General features: G+C 51.4%; 1 protein-coding gene across 2 annotated transcripts; it reads right to left on the bottom strand.

Annotated features, from left to right (window-relative positions):
- Positions 1-390: 390 nt before the first annotated feature.
- On the bottom strand, positions 391-15,041 carry BEST1 (bestrophin 1). Of its 2 annotated transcripts, XM_074884342.1 has the most exons (10): positions 12,965-15,041; positions 10,429-10,588; positions 9,440-9,534; positions 8,808-9,041; positions 7,605-7,759; positions 6,351-6,428; positions 4,715-4,867; positions 3,731-3,811; positions 2,743-2,894; positions 391-2,378 (listed from the first exon to the last, which is right to left on the bottom strand). In XM_074884342.1, the coding sequence occupies exons 2-10, from the start codon at positions 10,578-10,580 to the stop codon at positions 1,184-1,186; spliced, it is 2,295 nt and encodes a 764-aa protein (XP_074740443.1). In that variant the 5' UTR covers positions 10,581-10,588; positions 12,965-15,041; the 3' UTR covers positions 391-1,183. The 2 variants fall into 2 exon arrangements, with proteins under 2 accessions (XP_074740443.1, XP_074740442.1); XM_074884341.1 differs by lacking the exon at positions 12,965-15,041 and having other exon boundaries at positions 10,429-10,743.
- Between the last annotated feature and the right edge of the window lie 1,753 nt (positions 15,042-16,794).

Here is a 16,794-nt window from a genome sequence, read left to right as displayed (position 1 = left end):
TGGTCCCTGTGAATTTAGATGAGGCTCCTGAAGTAGAGGGGTTAATGCCTTGCTAAACATCATCCTTGTCTACCAAATAGCACTACAGTTGTGCATGGAGAGAAATCAGGCTGGACTGAAACGGCAGTGCTGCAGGAACTGCCTCAAGGACTGGGACTGGGAGTTGTAGCAGGTGAGGGTGACTTCTGCCCAAGTCTAGGAGCGGTACTGGGAAGGCGGAGAGGGGAGGCAGCTGTTGTGAAGGCATCAGAAGGGGTGTGGGAGGTAAATTTGTCATGTGCCCCCTGTCAGATGAGAGATTTGCAGCTGTTTTTGAAGGCAGAAGTAGGAAAACTTCTGTGGTTTCTCTAAATTCCTGTTGCATGGAAACTGAAATGAGGAAATGAAACAGATGGTCCTGGCCTTCAGCCTTGCTTTTATTTTCTTAGGGAAGACAGTAAAAACTCAGAGCTATGTGGTGTCTGCTACCATCCAGATGACTTCTCTGAGTGCTGTCAAACCAGTGGCAGGTGTGCTGTGGAACTTCACAAGGAAGCAATGTGTTGGGCAAATACCACTGGGTGCAGCCACCTGTACTGGTAGGGACCTGCCCTGCCTTACCCCGTTGCTTTTCCAGTGCTGGAAAACACGAGCTGGACGTGACTTTGAGAAGCACCGTGGGTCTGCATTACAAACAATGAGACTTGCTTCTGTCCCTTAGTTTCCCTGGAGTACCTTGTCAGTAGTGCCAAGTCCTGCCTGAGACTTGTCATGGGTCTTGTGACAAATGTTAACATAAAGCTCAAGTTCTGTTTCTTGCTGTGATGAGGAGGGGGCAGGAATCCTTTTATTAACTGTAGTTCTCTTTGGGTTTGGGCTGCAACTGCGCTCCAGGCTGGCGCCTGCTGAGCTACTGCTTAACACTCAAAGCCATACTTGTTCTTTTGCTAGAAATGGAGAGGGGGTTGGTTTATTTTGTTATTGTAACACTGAAGTTGTGCCTGGTGCTGTACCTGAGGCCAGTAGCAGTGTGTCCTTAGTGCTAGCTTTAGCCTAGGCTGGGCTCTAGCTGCGTGTTCCAGCAGTAGGTGGTTTGGCTGCCCTGCCTGTCTCTGGGCGAGTGCCGGTGTGGCCAGGTGTAAAGATACTGCGATATCACTAATACAGCAGGTACCTCCACAGAACTGCATGTGCCCCTCGGTCTCTAGCTGTACTGATCTATCTGCTCTTCACACGTGCTTTCGCTGCTCTCCGTGATCACCTCCATCAGCCCCACGTAGTCACCTTCAGCTAGAGAGATGCCGGAGTCATTGGGGGATGGACTCTCTGCTCTTCTTGGCTCTTTCGTAGGGGGAGTAGCAGTGCTTCCGTTTCCATTATCTCTTGTGTTCCTGGAAACCTCTGCTGGGTGCTGGTCTGGAGCGCTGGCTGCATCTTCTAAACTTAGGCTGTGAGTGTCCAGGCCAACGTTCCCCGGGTGGGATCTCTCCAGCACTGGAGATGTTACAGGAGTGAAGGAGAAGCAGAGGGAGGCACTACCTCCAGGGGTTTTGTTACTGGGGGTGTGAAAGGCACTTGAATGCTCGGAATTGGGAGTGGCTGATGCCGTGTTCTCCAGGGTTAGCCAGGGTGGGTGGGAAGCTTTGAAGCTCTTCAGACTCTTGAAGCTACCCTGTATCTCGTGGTCTGGGTATTCTGCTAAGAAGGGGAATTTAGGGCTGTCTGATGCTGCTGACTGAGTTCCCGGACTTCCTGTGGTGACAGCTTCTCTGCTTTTACCATTAGAGTTGCTCTTTTCTTCTACAGTTACGAGTGCGTCAGGACCTTTGCCCCGATCTGTTGGCCAAATAAATGTTTCCTTTGCACCTGAGCCAAGGGAACTCTGGCTCTTATATGTATCGCTGACTTTGGAAGGTGAGGAGTTGACAATGACATCCCGAAGAGAAGTGGAGCATGCGGCAATGCTGGAGAGCGCAGGAGGCTTCTTGCGGCCTTGGCGTCTGGAAGGGAAAATCATGGGGATAGAGCTGATGGGTGTCTGTGGAGCACTGTAGAAACCAGGTCTCTCGTAAAATGGGGTTGACATGAAGGCATCAAACTCCCTTAGTTTTCCATCTTCATTGTCCCACTGCTCCTGTGAGCTGGAGTCTCCCCTTGGCTGGTTGATGCTGCAAGGGCTTCCAGACTTGCCCATGTCTTGGTACGTGTAATGGGAGAAGGGGGATGTGGGATCTCCTCGCCTGCGCAGCAGGTTCATCCGGGAAGAGGACCTGGAAAAGTTTGGTGACTGGACGCCGAGGAGGCGGCCTAGGTGACCCAGTAACGGTGTGGAGTGGTTGGCCTCCTCGTTCTCTTTAATTTGCTCCAGGGGCTGGAACTCCATCTCTTCTTTCTGCATGCTGAGGAAAGGCAAAAGGGGCTCTGAGCAAAAAGGTGGTTTCTGGTGGAGAGGCTGGCAGCACAGGGAATGCTGCTGCCAGGGGCAAGCCTCTCTCTTCCTATATTGCCATTAGAGGTGTGTTAGGCACCCCACAACAGGGCTGCTTGTAGTAGAGGGGAAGGGAGTCAGAGATCAGAGGCATCTTTTTCTGTGGAGGATGTTGACTATTGATTGTCTTTGGATGGGCCTAAAAGCATCTTAGAGCAAGATTTCACAGATTATGGAGAAAGGTATTACTGCTCACTCTCACTCCTCAAGTCTATCCCACACAAGACCTGATCCAAGGTGTAAGTTCTGTTCTGACCCCCTGTGGCTGCACTCACCTGATATCAAAAGTCGAGCCAAGGAATGATGGGCGCTTGTACTCGGCGGTGGCTGCAGTGTAGGGCGGCTGGGGGTCAGGCTCGTTCCAGTAAAGGTCCTTCTCCAGAATGGGTAAATCCTGATGCATCTCATCTACTGCCATAAGAGAGACCTGCGGGGGACAGCAGGAATGTCACACGGGGTGAGCAGCGTCACGTGGGCCTGTTTTCAGTGGACAAAGGAATGTGGGGCAGGAGGAAGCAGTGTAGCATGGAAGCGAGGCAAGTTTGCTATGTGGTTTCCTGTCACCTGGGTTGTTTTTCACATGAAAAGATTTGATTAATTAGAAGGAAAATGATGCTGAAGGAGACTGGAAAACAATATGCTTACGAGGACAGAAGGGCTGAAGGTGGAGAGTTATTGCATGGAAGAAAGCAGAGGCGGCAGTTTTAGATAAAGACACAGGGTGGAAAAGCTGGGGAGAGGCAGGAATGATGTGTTGTTCAAAGTTAGCGAGGGTGTGAAACAAGCAGTCTGGATCTGTCCTGTGTGCCAGAGCACGGACTAAAGCTGCAGTTGGTCTCTGTGTACAAAGATAAGCCAAAAGCCCTGTCTTCCCTGGTGTGTGTGTGTGTGTGTCTTTCTGGCACAGGTCTTGCCCCGTCTCCTTCCAGGAGCCTGGGATGTCTCCTTGGCTGCTGTGGGGGAACACTGAGCTGGCCCCCTTCACCCTTGTAATTGTTGGGAAGCCTTATGCTCTCCTCTTGCTCTCCCAGCCATCTCCCCCTGGAGATTCAGGCCTCCTAAACATGCAGCCACCAACACCTCAGGAAAGCATAAGGATAACAGGGACTCTCCACTCCGCTGCAGGCATGGGAGGTGGGCGGCAGAGGTGTCGCAGGAGAACTTGGTGACTGCACTGATGGGGCTTGTTAAACCCTCAGGTGCAGTCCTGCCTCTGTTCCTCTGCAGGTCGCGCTCATCTGGAGGATCCTGCCTTCACTTTACCTGCAGGTTCCTGTCGATGAGCCAGTTGGTTTCAAAGTCGTCATCGTCCTCCCCAAAAGGGTTGATGAGTTGCTCGGCCACCTGCATGTGGAGAGTGCATAGCACAGGTCATCACAGTCATACCTGCCCCTTTCCTTGCAGGGAGAGGGCTGGTGGGGCAGAGTCAAGTGTGATGTCCCTTGAATTCCGAGAAATGCTGTTCCTCCCAAAAAGTGGTGGGTTAAAAATGGAGACTTGCCAGTGGCTGGGAGACATTCACAGAATCATCTGGGTTGGAAAAGACCTTGAAGATCATCCAGTCCAACCATGAACCTCACCCTGACCGTTCTCAACTCCACCAGATCCCTCAGCGCTGGGTCAACCCCACTCTTCAACCCCTCCAGGGATGGGGACTCCACCCCTGCCCTGGGCAGCCCATTCCAACGCCCAACAACCCCTTCTGCAAAGAAATACTTCCTAAGAGCCAGTCTGACCCTGCCCTGGCGCAGCTTGAGGCCATTCCCTCTTGTCCTGTCGCTTGTTCCTTGGGTCAAGAGACTCATCCCCGCTCTCTGCACCCTCCTTTCAGGGAGTTGTAGAGGGCGATGAGGTCTCTAAACCCCCCCAGTTCCCTCAGCTGCTCCTCATAAGACATGTGCTCCAGACCCTTCATTGATACACACAGATAACTGCCACTTGCTCTCATAGCCTTCCTGCAACTGTGGACCACCACTACAGGTCAAGTATAGCCCACTGCCTCTCTCTTTCCCCAAACTAGTCAGGACCAAAGCTTAGGAAATGGGGAGCTGATCTCCAGAGAGAGACACTTGGAAATTGAGAAGGTCTTGGCAAACCCTCAGCCCCTGTTGACTCCCCTTTTGTCTGCCAGCACCTGGCATGTTGCTCACAGGCCAAAGAACACAGCTGGGTCCCTGGTGGGCACACACTAGGAAAAACTCTTGGCTGGGTCAGATTCCAGCTCCAGACGTATTTTCTTGGACTTACCTTTAACCAGCCAGCGTAGAAGAAGAACTGTAAAAATGTAAAGACAGGCACGAAGAGATCTAGCTCATGGCCAGGATATGCTTTTTCTGGATCCAGGAACTGCCGCCCGATCAGACAGGCCAGGAAGAAGCTGTAAACAGCCACGGTCACCACCTAGGAAAGATGCCAGGGGACACACCAGAGGAGCTTGAGTTCCCAGCATCTCTTCAGTTTCACCCCACACATCTCTGAACAGCAGTGAGCTGCTGGCTCTGTAGCCTTTTGAAAGCCTTGGATTCAGTTAGGACAGGCTTTTCCTCTGCTTTTTGCAGGAAGATGCATTTTTCACTGCAGAAAGCTTTAAATATGCCCTTTTCCCTTTAGCTGTTCCATACACTCTGTTTCATTCCATGCTGTCCCTGGAATGACATCTGTGTAGGCATCACAGAAAGACAGTGGCAGAAGAATGCTTGTGACATCCTGGATGGAAAGAGCTTAAATAACTGACACATGGCTGCGTGGTTGTTCTGTTTCTGAAGTAAGGGATGCTGTGAGCTCTTTTCATTCTTGTCTTTGCCTCTACTAAAAGCTGTCTTGAGCCCCTCGTGGCTCAGTCCATGCTGGCAGGCTGCTTCCAAGTCAGGGATGGGAACCCTGGCAGTGCTGCCAGCTCTGAACTAGCTCCTTCCTTCCTGGTCCTCACACTGGGCCTCTTTTATATTTCCCTGCTTGTTTGCCCAGATTTCAGGCTACAATGAGCTTTGCGCTTTTCTCTGTAATCACGGGACTGGAAACTTCCCCTTTCCAAATTAAAAGCAGCTGAGGCTTCCGCGTGGTCTCTTGACGCAACAAGCAAGGGGGTTCAAAACAAACACCCGGCATCACAAGACTCTCGAGTTAGCCCTGCAGTTCCTTGCAGTGAACAGCACAAAGCTGTTTCATGATGGGCAGGGTGGAGAGTGCCTGGAAAGATAGACTTTGCACTGTGGATGGGCACTTCTGAGGAAAAAAAAAAAAGAAAAAAGGGTTGTGTACTGCAGAGAGAGCAAAGACACGCTATGATATTGCTTTTGCTCCTTGTACGCAGGACACTGGTCTGTGGAGGAATATAGTTTCCCAAAGTGTTCCCCATTAACCTTCAGCACTGCATGAGCAGAAGCAGTTCTGGTTTCATGGTAGAGTGCGTTAGTGTTACCTGAGCAGCTGGATTGTAGGAGACAAAGGAGCAAATTGGTGCCGAAGCATCTGCGTTTGTGTCGAGAGGGCTATTAAACAGCTGAGCACACGTGCACACGTGGCACAACTCCATCAGAGCTGAGGGCGGATCTCAGCTCTGCTGAGTAGGAAGAAACTGCTTCAGGGACGTGCTCCCTGCAAGGCGGTGGCAGGGAGTAGGTCTGTGTGTATTTTCCGTGTACCTGTGTGGCACAGGTGGTGGTTAGTTACCCTTGGACAGTGGGTGTTGCTGTAGCGGTGGCTGTGTCGGAGTTAGGGAAATCAGGCCGGGCTGGGTGTGTGCTGCTGAGCTACGTATGTGAGAGCCGACGTGTGTCGGTGGGGATGAGGGGTCCCGGTGGCTGGTGTGTGGGTCAGGTACGGGTGTAAATGTGTGCACAGGCAGGCAGCAGAGCAATAGTTGTGGGGGATCCCTTCTCACCTGAGTGTAGACCAGGGGGATGCTGATCCAGTCATACCCGTAGAGTCGCCCGCACTGGCTGCGCAAGGTGTTGAGCTCCTGCAGTGGGGAAGAGGAATGGCTTGTCAGCATAACTTTGCATCTCCTTGCCCTTTGTTGCTCCAGCCTGTTCCCTCCTGCTCAAACCTCCTCTGGAATTGGGGGGGCTCAGCCAGGATTCCTGCTCCCTTGGTGCCAAGTGTCACCCAGCAGACCACCAGCAGGGTCTCACGCTTGCCCTGGAGGAACTCCTTGCTCCCTGGGGTCTCTGTCTGAGCCCAAGATCCCTTCTGAGCTCACTTCATAGGCAGAGTTTATCTCCTCACAAAATGAGCAGCCAACAGGTTAGGCAAAGAATGTCTCAGGAGCATCCATTTCTCTCTCCTGACTATATAGTGAGTCTAGATAAATAGCCCAGAGGGAGATCTTTCTCTGGGCAGATGAATCTCACTCCAGGCAACAGAAACAGTGTGACTTTCCCTGCATGTGAATACCAGGAAGGGTGAGCTGCTCTGGACCTTTTTTCTCGGCAGCTGGACAGGGATTTTGGGGTTGACACAGCACTTAGGGATATAGTGTAGTTGAGAACTGTCAATGTTAAGTTAAGGGTTGGACTAGGTGATCTTCAAGGTCTTTTCCAACCTAGATGATGCTGTGATTCTGTGATTGTTGCCAGGTCTTGCCTATGGAGCATGACCTGCTTCCCAGGACTATCTAAGAGTCTTCAATAGTGAAATTTTCTATGGGGACCTTGGTTGTTGGGGATGCTTTTGACCTCTCCTGGTCCCTTCCAGATAACGTGCTTCCTTGCAGCTTTTCATCTGTGTCCTAGAGACCTCCACTGGCCACTGTCGTTGGTGGCTCTGCAGCGTGTGAAGGCTGGAGGGAGGCTGATCAAGGACCTGCCATGTGGGTGTCTCCCATTACCACACCTAGATGTGAGACCCATGTTTCCTCCCAGTCCCACACCTGAAAAAGATGTCACGTTCCCCTCACCTCTGATATATGTGACATTGCTACCATGTCAGCAGGCTGTGAAAACTCTCTGTTCTGTCACCGGCTGGAGAGTGGCAGTGGGGGAATTTCCCATCAAAGTTTTAGTAATATCCCCAGGGACTAGGCTCATTGTCCTACCTCACCATTCCTATTCCTTGCCTGACTCTGGAAATCCCTGTATTTCCACCCGGAGGGCTGGATGAGAATCTCAAACAGTTGCCTATTGCCTTTGCCACTCACATTCAGGATGCCTTGGAGCAGCACGCTGTCCCGGATCCTCCCCTCGTTCCTTGCCTTCACAGCCAGATTGGAGAACCACACACATGGGATCCAAAACTTGTTGTGGGGGGAATTCAAGCTCTCAAACTTCTTGTGCTCTTCTGGTGTCATGAGGCCTGGGTGGAAAAGAGCAGATGAGAGAGGGATGGCTATAGAGGGCAGAAAGGAATTGATCTCTTCTGAAATGAAAACATCTAAATCTCAGGTGGTCACCTTAGCTCTCCTTAAAAATCACATCAAAGACACAGTCAGCCTTCGGGAGACACATAGGAGGAGGACAAGCCTACTTGTTAAAACATTGAGTTATAGAAGTGTGAGAGGCAGGTTTTATCTCATTTCACTTTGGATGTCTGCAGCATATCCGACCAGATCACAGTCAGCAGGGAGATAAAGTACTGCTGAGGGTGCAGTTGCCTGGTGTACATAGATATTTGTTGAGAATGGGATAACTTGTGTCCTGTTTTTCTCTCTGGATTGCAAAGGGAACCCAGCTGACTAGGGCAGGTGCGACATCTCCCTTTAGGCAGACTGGGACATGTTGTACTTGAGGAACATCTTCAGAGAGGATTCAGGGAGCCTAGCAGTTAAGGTCAGAGGTCTGAGGCTCCAATTCCCACCTGCCCAGTGGAAAACTGTTGCCCTGAGGGAGGACAAACATACCACTTGGCAGGGGGCTGCTTGTGCTCTGCCATAGATCTGTGCCCAGGGTCATTTACTACAGAGAACTCTTTGCCCACACATGCTTTCAGTGCAGGACGAGCAGCTCCCAAGTGAAGTCGCTGCACCAGAGTCACCCTAATCTGATCAGCCAGGGCTGCCCTGGGCCCTGCAGCATATCTGCATTCACAAACCTGATCTCGACACTCTCCTTATGTAAAAAATTTGGGCAGAGACCCTTCATCTTTCAAACAAGCCTTCCAGCCACTATTAGGAATGAGCATACCGTGCAATGGGGAAGCACAAACGGTTGATTTTTTTTCAGAAGAGCAGAGCTAGGGCATGAGCAGGTGCTTAGCACCTGCTGCAGACATCAGCTGAGCACACTGCAGCACTAGCCTGTCTCCAGTCTGGAGGTCGTGTGGCTCTTTCCAAGGCTCTTTTTCCCCAAAACAGCAGCACGGTTCTGCTGTCTTCTCGGTGCCAGAAGGCAGTAGCAGTACTGACCTGCCCTCACGACGTGCTCCATGCTGGGGAAGCGCTTGTAGACAGCAGTGCTGACCGAGCGCAGGATCAGCACGCTGCACAGGTTGCTGTAGCGCATGAGGGTGCGACGCAGGAGCCGCCCATACTCGTCCTCCCCATCCACATTGCAGGAGACCAAGTTCATGATCCGGTCAGGCCACGGGATGCTCTCGTACTGAGCCCACCAGCGAGACACCACCAGAGCCACGTAGAAACCTAGGAGTGAGCTGAGCAAATTAGCCGTCCTAAAGGAGTGGGAGATGTAAATGCTCATGTGTAGGAAGTCTGGTACTGCTCGTGGGCACAGGCGTACCTGGAGGGCAATTCAGATCTCTATTCTAAAGTTAAGAGTCTGGGTTTCACGGTTTATTTAGTGCTACTTGGTGCCTGCACTCCTGGCAGAACCCACAGTACATCTGGACAGTGCTGGCGGTGTGCTGGGGGCAATACCTGAGCTGCAACACAGAACGATGTATTCTGCTTGAGGAGTTTTACAAAGGCAGAGGGAGGGATCTGCTCAGCGAATCTTGCCTGCCTGCAGAACTATACCAACCCAGGGAGAAGAAATTCTGTCCCTTTCCCCTCCCTGTGTGTTGCCAGACAGAGCTCCTTACCCAGCACAAAGGACACGGGGATTAGCTCAGCATAGCTGTTGCAGTAGAGCGCCAGCTTCTCAAACATCAGCCTTTGGCTCTCGCTCAGGATCAGCCTAAAAGGGAGAAACAGAAGCATCGGCCTCAAAGAAGAGTCTGTGCCTTGTTCGGCCTGCTGGGGTAGGAGTCTGGCAAGGGAAGGGTAGTCACAGGATGGTTAGTCACAGCACTGCCACGCCGTGGGGACGATGTGAGCAGCCCAGGCGAGCCTGGGACATCAGCCCACCTCCCCCAAACACCCTCCTGCCCAGGCCAGAGGAGCTAGAGGTGGGCACTGGCAGAGCGTATGCTAAGTGGTGCAGCCTTGTGTCAGGGACCACCCCTACTTTTCTCACTCAGGAGAGTGCTGTGTGCTATCAAGGGTTTGCCAGAGAGCTTGGATGTGCACCACAGTTCACTTAATATCCTGCAAAACATCAGTCCAAGCTCTTCTGTGAGTTCCTGTCTCGTTCTTAGAGCTGCTTCCCTGCCTCCGTGACTGAACCAGCTAGGGCAGCTCCCTGTCTTTCCCCACCAAAACCAGACCAGCCAAGGGTATAGTTGCCTCATCGTGGATCTGTGGTCCCAGAGCTGATGTCTGCTCTCAAAAATGTATATTGCTTGTTATGTAACGAGGGAAACTCTCTCCTAAAGCTCCCCACTGTGAGACATCTCCAATACTGGTTCATCCTTGCTCTTCACTGATCTATACCCTATTCTTCTGTAGGTCGTCATCAAATACAACTCTTCATCCCAGGGAGGAGAAACTGTGTTCCTTCCCAGGACAGAAAAAAGGAGATTTGTCAGCTGCTGAGCCATACTGGAGCAGCGAGGAAGGACCTTTCCTTTCCTCCTGTGGCTGGTGAGTGCTGGCCAGCTCCTCTTCACCACGACCACTGTCCCAATACTTCCTTGCTCAGTTGTCCCGCTCAGGACAGGCTGAGAGTGAGGGGCTGTGTAAGGGTGCTTACCTGTAGACAAGACTGATGGTGAAGTAGAGAGAGATGAAAATCAGGAACTCAGAGTAGAGAAGTTTGTAGATACTTCCTTTCCATTGGAGCAGGAGCTGTGAGAAGGTGCCTAGGCGGGCGTCAGCCACACGGTTGGTGTATGTCACTGTCATTACAGGTCCTCGTGGAGACACAAAATGAGCAGATGTTGAAGCTGCCAGCAAGGTCGCACAGAGGGAGGTGACAGGGACACCGCAAGTGTCCCAGCAAGCAAGCAAGATGGAAGGAAGGATGAGAGAAAGAGAGAAAGAAACAATGAGTTGAGATCAAAAGACAGGTAAAATAAAGTCAGTGACATAGAGAACCAGTAGGAAATTGATGGTAGGCAATTAATTTGATGAGCTTGCCTGCTTTTTCCTGTCTTTGAGCTGCATGGGAGCTCGTTACAACGATAGATACTTTCTGGTGGAGCCCTTGGTTTCTAGTGTTTGATTGTCAGCATTCAAGCAGGGCTGGCTGGTTGGAGAGGACAGAGCCCACGTGCCACTCCCTTCCAGAAAACAGTTGTTTAAGGTTAATTCTCAGGGTCACAAACTCCAAAGTTGCCTACCCCTTTTTTTTTTCTTTATAGTATTTCCTTCAAATATGTTGTTTCTGTAAATCTACTTGTTAGGAAGTGTCTTCCCGGAATACTGCTGGCAAAAAAAACCCCAAACAAACAAAGGAAAGAATAACCCCGGAAAGGAGAGATTTCTTGGTACTGATCCAGATGAAGGTACCCCTGGAGATTTGACAGTTTTGGTAGCACTTGCCCAACAAGTGTAGCTGTCTAAATTTGGGCTGAGGGCCATATCTGGACTGTGCTGGTCCTAGTCCTGCAGGCAGAACAGCCCTCCCTGTTAGAGAACTGAGGGATGGAGTTTGGCCAGGCTCACAGAGCACAAATTCCAGTAACTCCACCTCCCCTCTCCTTCAACCATACGTTGCACAATAAATCACGCTGAATGAAAAAAGGCATTCAGGCTCATGAAATGCTTCCCAATCATGCAGCATCCCCATTGCACTTCTAGTCTAACCCTAGATAAATAATTCTTTATCATCAATTAATAATCCAATTTACATTCGTATAAACCTGAATTTGTAAAAAAAAAAACCAACAAAAAACCAGACCAAAAACCAGACCAAAAATCCTTAGGTTGCTGATTCATTTCATGTAATCCATGCCAGGCAGATAGGTGAGTGATCCCTTGGTTTATAAATAATTATCCAGTGTGAAACTATTGGCATTTCTAAATCTTAACATGTTACCAGAATATTAGACATTGCTATTTAACAGAGGCAATAATGCTCATAGTTACGGGGCCTTGGGCTCTTTCCTGAGTGATGGAGACAAAGAAGCACTTTAAGGGACAATTCAGACCTTACTGCTCTGTAGCAGCAGCTGGAGGCAGGTAAATTAGTGTCCATGCTCTTCATTTAAGCATCTCAGTGAAAGACCTACAGTCAGGTGGGGACAACTCAGGTCCCAGTCTGCTGGTGCTGTGAAGAAAACCAGCAAACTCTGGTTTGTTGGCTACTTCAACCAAATGGCATCTTTGTCCTGGCTTTGGCTTTTCCATGCTGCTCCTCCTTTGGGTTTCCCTGTCATAACTCTTTGCAAGTCCCCTCTCACAGGTTATATGGGAGGACCTGCCCTGCCCAAGGCTCCCCAGCTGCCTCGTGTACATTCATGCCGTTTCCATATGTATTTCTGGCCAGTGCACAGGACTTGAAAGAGTGGTTTTTAACTGCCCTAGAGACTGCACACACATGGGCTATACGGATGAGAAATGTATGCAAACACCCATAAATTTTACAGAAAGTTGGCTGTTTTCTCTATGCTTTGGGTCTTGAAAGCGCTCAGGGAGACTCTTTATTGCGTAATTCAAATAGAGAGTCACTTTTTACCAAACATGGAAAACTTCAGCTCTTGTCCATGTAAATAATGGATGTCACGCACCTCTATGCAGTTCTGCTCGGGCACAGGATATGGGGCTTTTCCCAGTGCTTTTTCCTCCAGCCCTGAATGGTGAAGGCACTTCCCTGCCCGCCTGCAGGACTGTCCCGGGATGTCACTCAGCAGCTGACACACTCAAGGGACCATTTGGGGTTGAGGTAGGTGGTGGGAAGTGACTCACCACAGCACTGGCACACTGGAGTCGGTATGGGGAGGAAGAGCCATCCCCTGTGCAGCACCCGCAGACCCCACACCCCAGAGAGCTGCTGCCTGCCGCTGCCTGCATCCTCCTGCCCGATCCATCTGGACTAACCATTGCACCCGGAGGTTGACTGACACTAATCACACCGTGGGAATCCACAACAACCAAGAGCCCGCAACAGCACGCCTGCCTCAGGTGCGTAACCCACCGCGTGCGACAGCAAACGGACACGAGCAGCTATCGCAAGGATGGAGAGCAAGCAGGTAGAGCGGACAGATGGAGTGAGAGGAGGTCACGGATAGGCAGGAAGATGGACCTTGGAAGGAATCTATCTGCTCTTGGGAGGACTAGATACTTACAGTCATGGGCTCCTGAGCTGCGCTGGAGGCTGGGGAGGTTTGGTCCCGCACGTGTCCTCGCTGGGTCCTTTGTGGCCCACACCACGGCCCGCCTCCTTGGCTCATGGGGGGATTGAACCTGACAGACACGGTGTGCTAAGGAGCCTGAAACCCACTTGGGAGCTGCAGCCGGTCACTTGATGCCATAATCCTTCCTCATTACAAAAGAGACTCTGTTGTCTTTTGCCCTGTTCCCTTCTAATCTGAGTAAGCCCTGCGTGTTTATAGAGGCGGCCGGAGGAGGGGGAGGCAGGGCTGGCTGCTCCGCAGCTGCCGCTGCTAACTCCTGGCACAGCCATGGTGGCTGCCAGAAGAGAGGCATTTTTCCTCTTAATTCTTTCCTGTTTGGTCCCTTTCCCTGTGTCACAATCTTACAGGAGCCTCAGGAGATTAAGTAGGGCTGGAATTTTCCACAAAGGCTGTAAAATGTGTCACCCTCTCTTCCCTGGGGAAACTCCTAGTTCCTTAGGTCAGTGAAGGACCTGGCAATGCTCTGCCTGGCTCTCAGCAGATGTTTCTCTCTACTGTCTCTGCTGTCCCTGGATGCGTTTGCCATCAGTTCCAGCTGTGGTTTGGATGCTGGGGACTTCGACACTACCACTGGCTCCTCGAGACACTTTCCATGTGTTCACTTTCTTTTCCAGTTGCTTCTCCAGTAGCACTTGGGGGCTGTCACTACTCTTTTTTGCATGCCACCCTGGGAAACACTGGTCCTTGCCTTTGTCCTCAAGCCTCCACCAAGCCAGAGGACTCCTTGCCTCTGTCTCTCCAGAGTCCTCAGTCCCTTTCAGCTCCCAAGCTGTCCCTCAAAATTGTGACCATCCTTCTCTTGACCATCACCTGCAATCTCTCCTGTCAAGTCTTTAAGACATTCCCCTTCCATGAGGCTTTGAATCAAGATCCTTTCTTATCAAGTTAGTCTTGCTGTGGCATGCAGCTCTCACTGTCAGCAGGCTCCTGGGCAGCAACCCTGTGCCCACAGGCACAGGACTTCGGAGCCCACAGCTCTTCAGGAGGACCTCCGCGTTGTTCCATCTCCTTTCTGCTTACTCCTTTGGGAAGTTGTCTCTTTGCCTATGGAAATAACATCTGCCCTCTAAACACCTCTTGCTGAGCTGCTACAACATTCAGTGTCCTGGAGACAAGGAACTGCTCTGAGCCTTAAGCCAAGCCATGGCCCTGTCTCACCACCTGGGCCCAACTTTGTAAGTGTGCTCTGACCCCCCTGACCATCATTTAACCAGCCGTGAGACGCTGTGGAGAGGGAGCGTTGGTCTGATCCCTGCAGGTAGGAGCAGCTGAAGACCCAGGCTCCTCGGTGAGGCTCTGTGGGGTTGCCACATGTATTTTTTTCACAGCTCTTTCCAGCAAGCAGGCAGCAGTCTCCAGTGAAATTAAATGAAGAGCTAGTTCTTGTAATAACCAACTTCCTCTTGTGCTGGTCTATGTGTCTGTGTCTTTGACACTTGTTCAGCATCAGCAGTGGGGATCAGTTTGTCCAAACTGTAGGTTTTTTCTTTCTGTGTGGCTGAGCCTAGACCAGGGGAGGGTATTGTTCTCTGAAGCAGGTGCTGCCTGGCATCTGTCTACTGTGGGGTTTCTGGTGCAGTCCTGGGAACTGCTGTCGATGCTGGACTCAGTGCCAGTGTTTGAGGTTTTAGTTCTGGTGTGGGCTGTAGTATGTTGGATTACCTCTGGTCCTGATTCCTTTTTGACAAAAATGGAGGGAACAATCCTTGCTTCTTCTACCTGGCACCAAAACCATGGAGATCTCCTGGCTTCTACTAGTCTCAGGGTGGAAGATTCTCTGTATTGGATCGCATGATATGCAGAAGGACATGGGCACACATCTGGTAGGAGTAAGTTACCACATCTGGCCATGCAGCTGGGAGGCTGCCACACTATGTGTCAGGAGAACGGGTATAATTGCAGGGGGAAGGGGTGGACCTGGAGCACTTGGCCTTGCCAGAGTCCTTCCTGCATGAACACTCTGCATCCCTGGGTGTGCTGCAGCTCCCTGACCCTGGAGCCCCCCTGCCAGGGATGATTTGCTTGGGGTAGGTGGGAGGGCAACGCAAAAGAAAAAAAAGCAGCACGATGCTTCTGCAGCATGAGATAGAGACCTTGCAGGAGAACTGCAAGCACATGGAGGGCCACTGGGACAGCGTCACATTCCAGGTGTGGAACTAGATAAGGGCTTTTATCAGCAGCCAGAGGCTAGTGAGTACAGGGTTGCCTCACTGGCCCAACCACAGCAAACTCATCATACTGACTGAGGGAGCACGTAGCTTTGCGCCTACTGTTGTGAGCAGCACCTGCCAGCTCAGGGGGAAAGAGAATCATAGAATCATAGAACAGTTTGGGCTGGAAGGGACCTTAAAGATCATCTAGTTCCAACCCCCTGCCCAGGGCAGGGACACCTTCCACTAGCCCAGGTTGCCCATAGCCCCGTCCAACCTGGCCTTGAACCCTTCCAGGGAGGGGGCAGCCACAGCTTCTCTGGGCAGCCTGTACCAGGGCCTCACCACCCTCACAGGGAAGAATTTCTTCCTTAGATCTCATCTAAATCTCCCCTCTTTCAGTTTAAAAGTGTTGCCCCTCCTATCCCTACCGCCCTGATCAAGAGTCCCTCCCACCTTTCCTGTAGCCCCTTTAAGTCCTGGGAGGCCGCTCTAAGGTCTCCCTGGAGTCTTCTCTAGGCATCCTAGAAGCATTCACCAGGACCGAAACACCCCACCTGTCCTCCCTTTCTGCAGGCTTGTCCTGGATGAGCACCGAGGCAGGGTGTTGTTTCAGACCCTGCTGTGGCTGCCCCTGCGTGAGTGGCATCTGGGACAGGAGGTAGTGTGCTCCGGCTTTGCTGAGGCTCCGGGACAGCCTTGTCCCTCAGAGGTGTATTTGCTGTGTTATCTGCTGTTATGGGGTATGAGGTCCCCGAAACTTTGCTCCTAGGTTGCAGCTGCTCCCAAAAGGCCCTTTTATGGCCAGATCACAGGGTTGGGAGAGGGTCCCTAAGTGATTCAGGATCATGATAATGTCTTGGAACACCAAAGAGCTCTGTGAATGGGGATACGAGCTGGGAGAGCACAGGGGTGGACCTGCTCTCAAGGCAAGGTAGTCCATGCAAGGGTGCTGCTCCACGATTTTGGCCTTTTAGGAGGTATCCAGAGAGAAGGAATTAGTGGACAGGCAGGCTGAGACAGATCTTGAGCGTCTCAGTGCCTGAGCCCTCATCCCTGCACATGGTGGGGGGACAAAAATGGTTCCGGTGAGATATTTGCTGGAGCTGTTCAGGTGCCACCTCTGGGGACTAACACAAAAAAAGCAAAACCTCTTTGTAGAGGGATGTGTTGGCATCTGGGGGACTCTGCTGCCCTCCTCTGAGAGTAGCTCAACTGGCAGCTCGTGTGGTTCAGCGCTGCTGTTAGCACAGCATGAAATATTCGTGGAATTTAATATAGAAGGAAATAGCTGAGGGGCTACCAGCGTGGCAGCACTGTTTGGATCTTTTTTCCCATCCCCTGTGGCCTCAGTCCTTGCAGGCCTTGAAGAAGATGCTGGTCTGAAAGCCTGCCTTGCACAGAAGCAGAGGAGGAAGCAAGGAGGTGCTGACATCCATCCTCAGTCTCACAGCCCTGGAAACATTCTCATTTTCTCCATTTTACAGATGCGGAGATTGAGTTACTGTGATGGGAAGTGAACCCCGCTTTGGGAACCTCAAAGGGCCACTCTCTGTCCTGAGTTAGCTGCAGCTGTCTGGGAAAGGCACGGTGCCATCCGTACTGTCTGCC

Source organism: Strix uralensis, chromosome 15 (genome assembly GCF_047716275.1).
Source record: "Strix uralensis isolate ZFMK-TIS-50842 chromosome 15, bStrUra1, whole genome shotgun sequence".
Taxonomy (NCBI): Eukaryota; Metazoa; Chordata; class Aves; order Strigiformes; family Strigidae; genus Strix; species Strix uralensis.
Note: the sequence above shows the minus strand (reverse complement) of the source record. Positions and strands in the feature narration are given on the sequence as shown.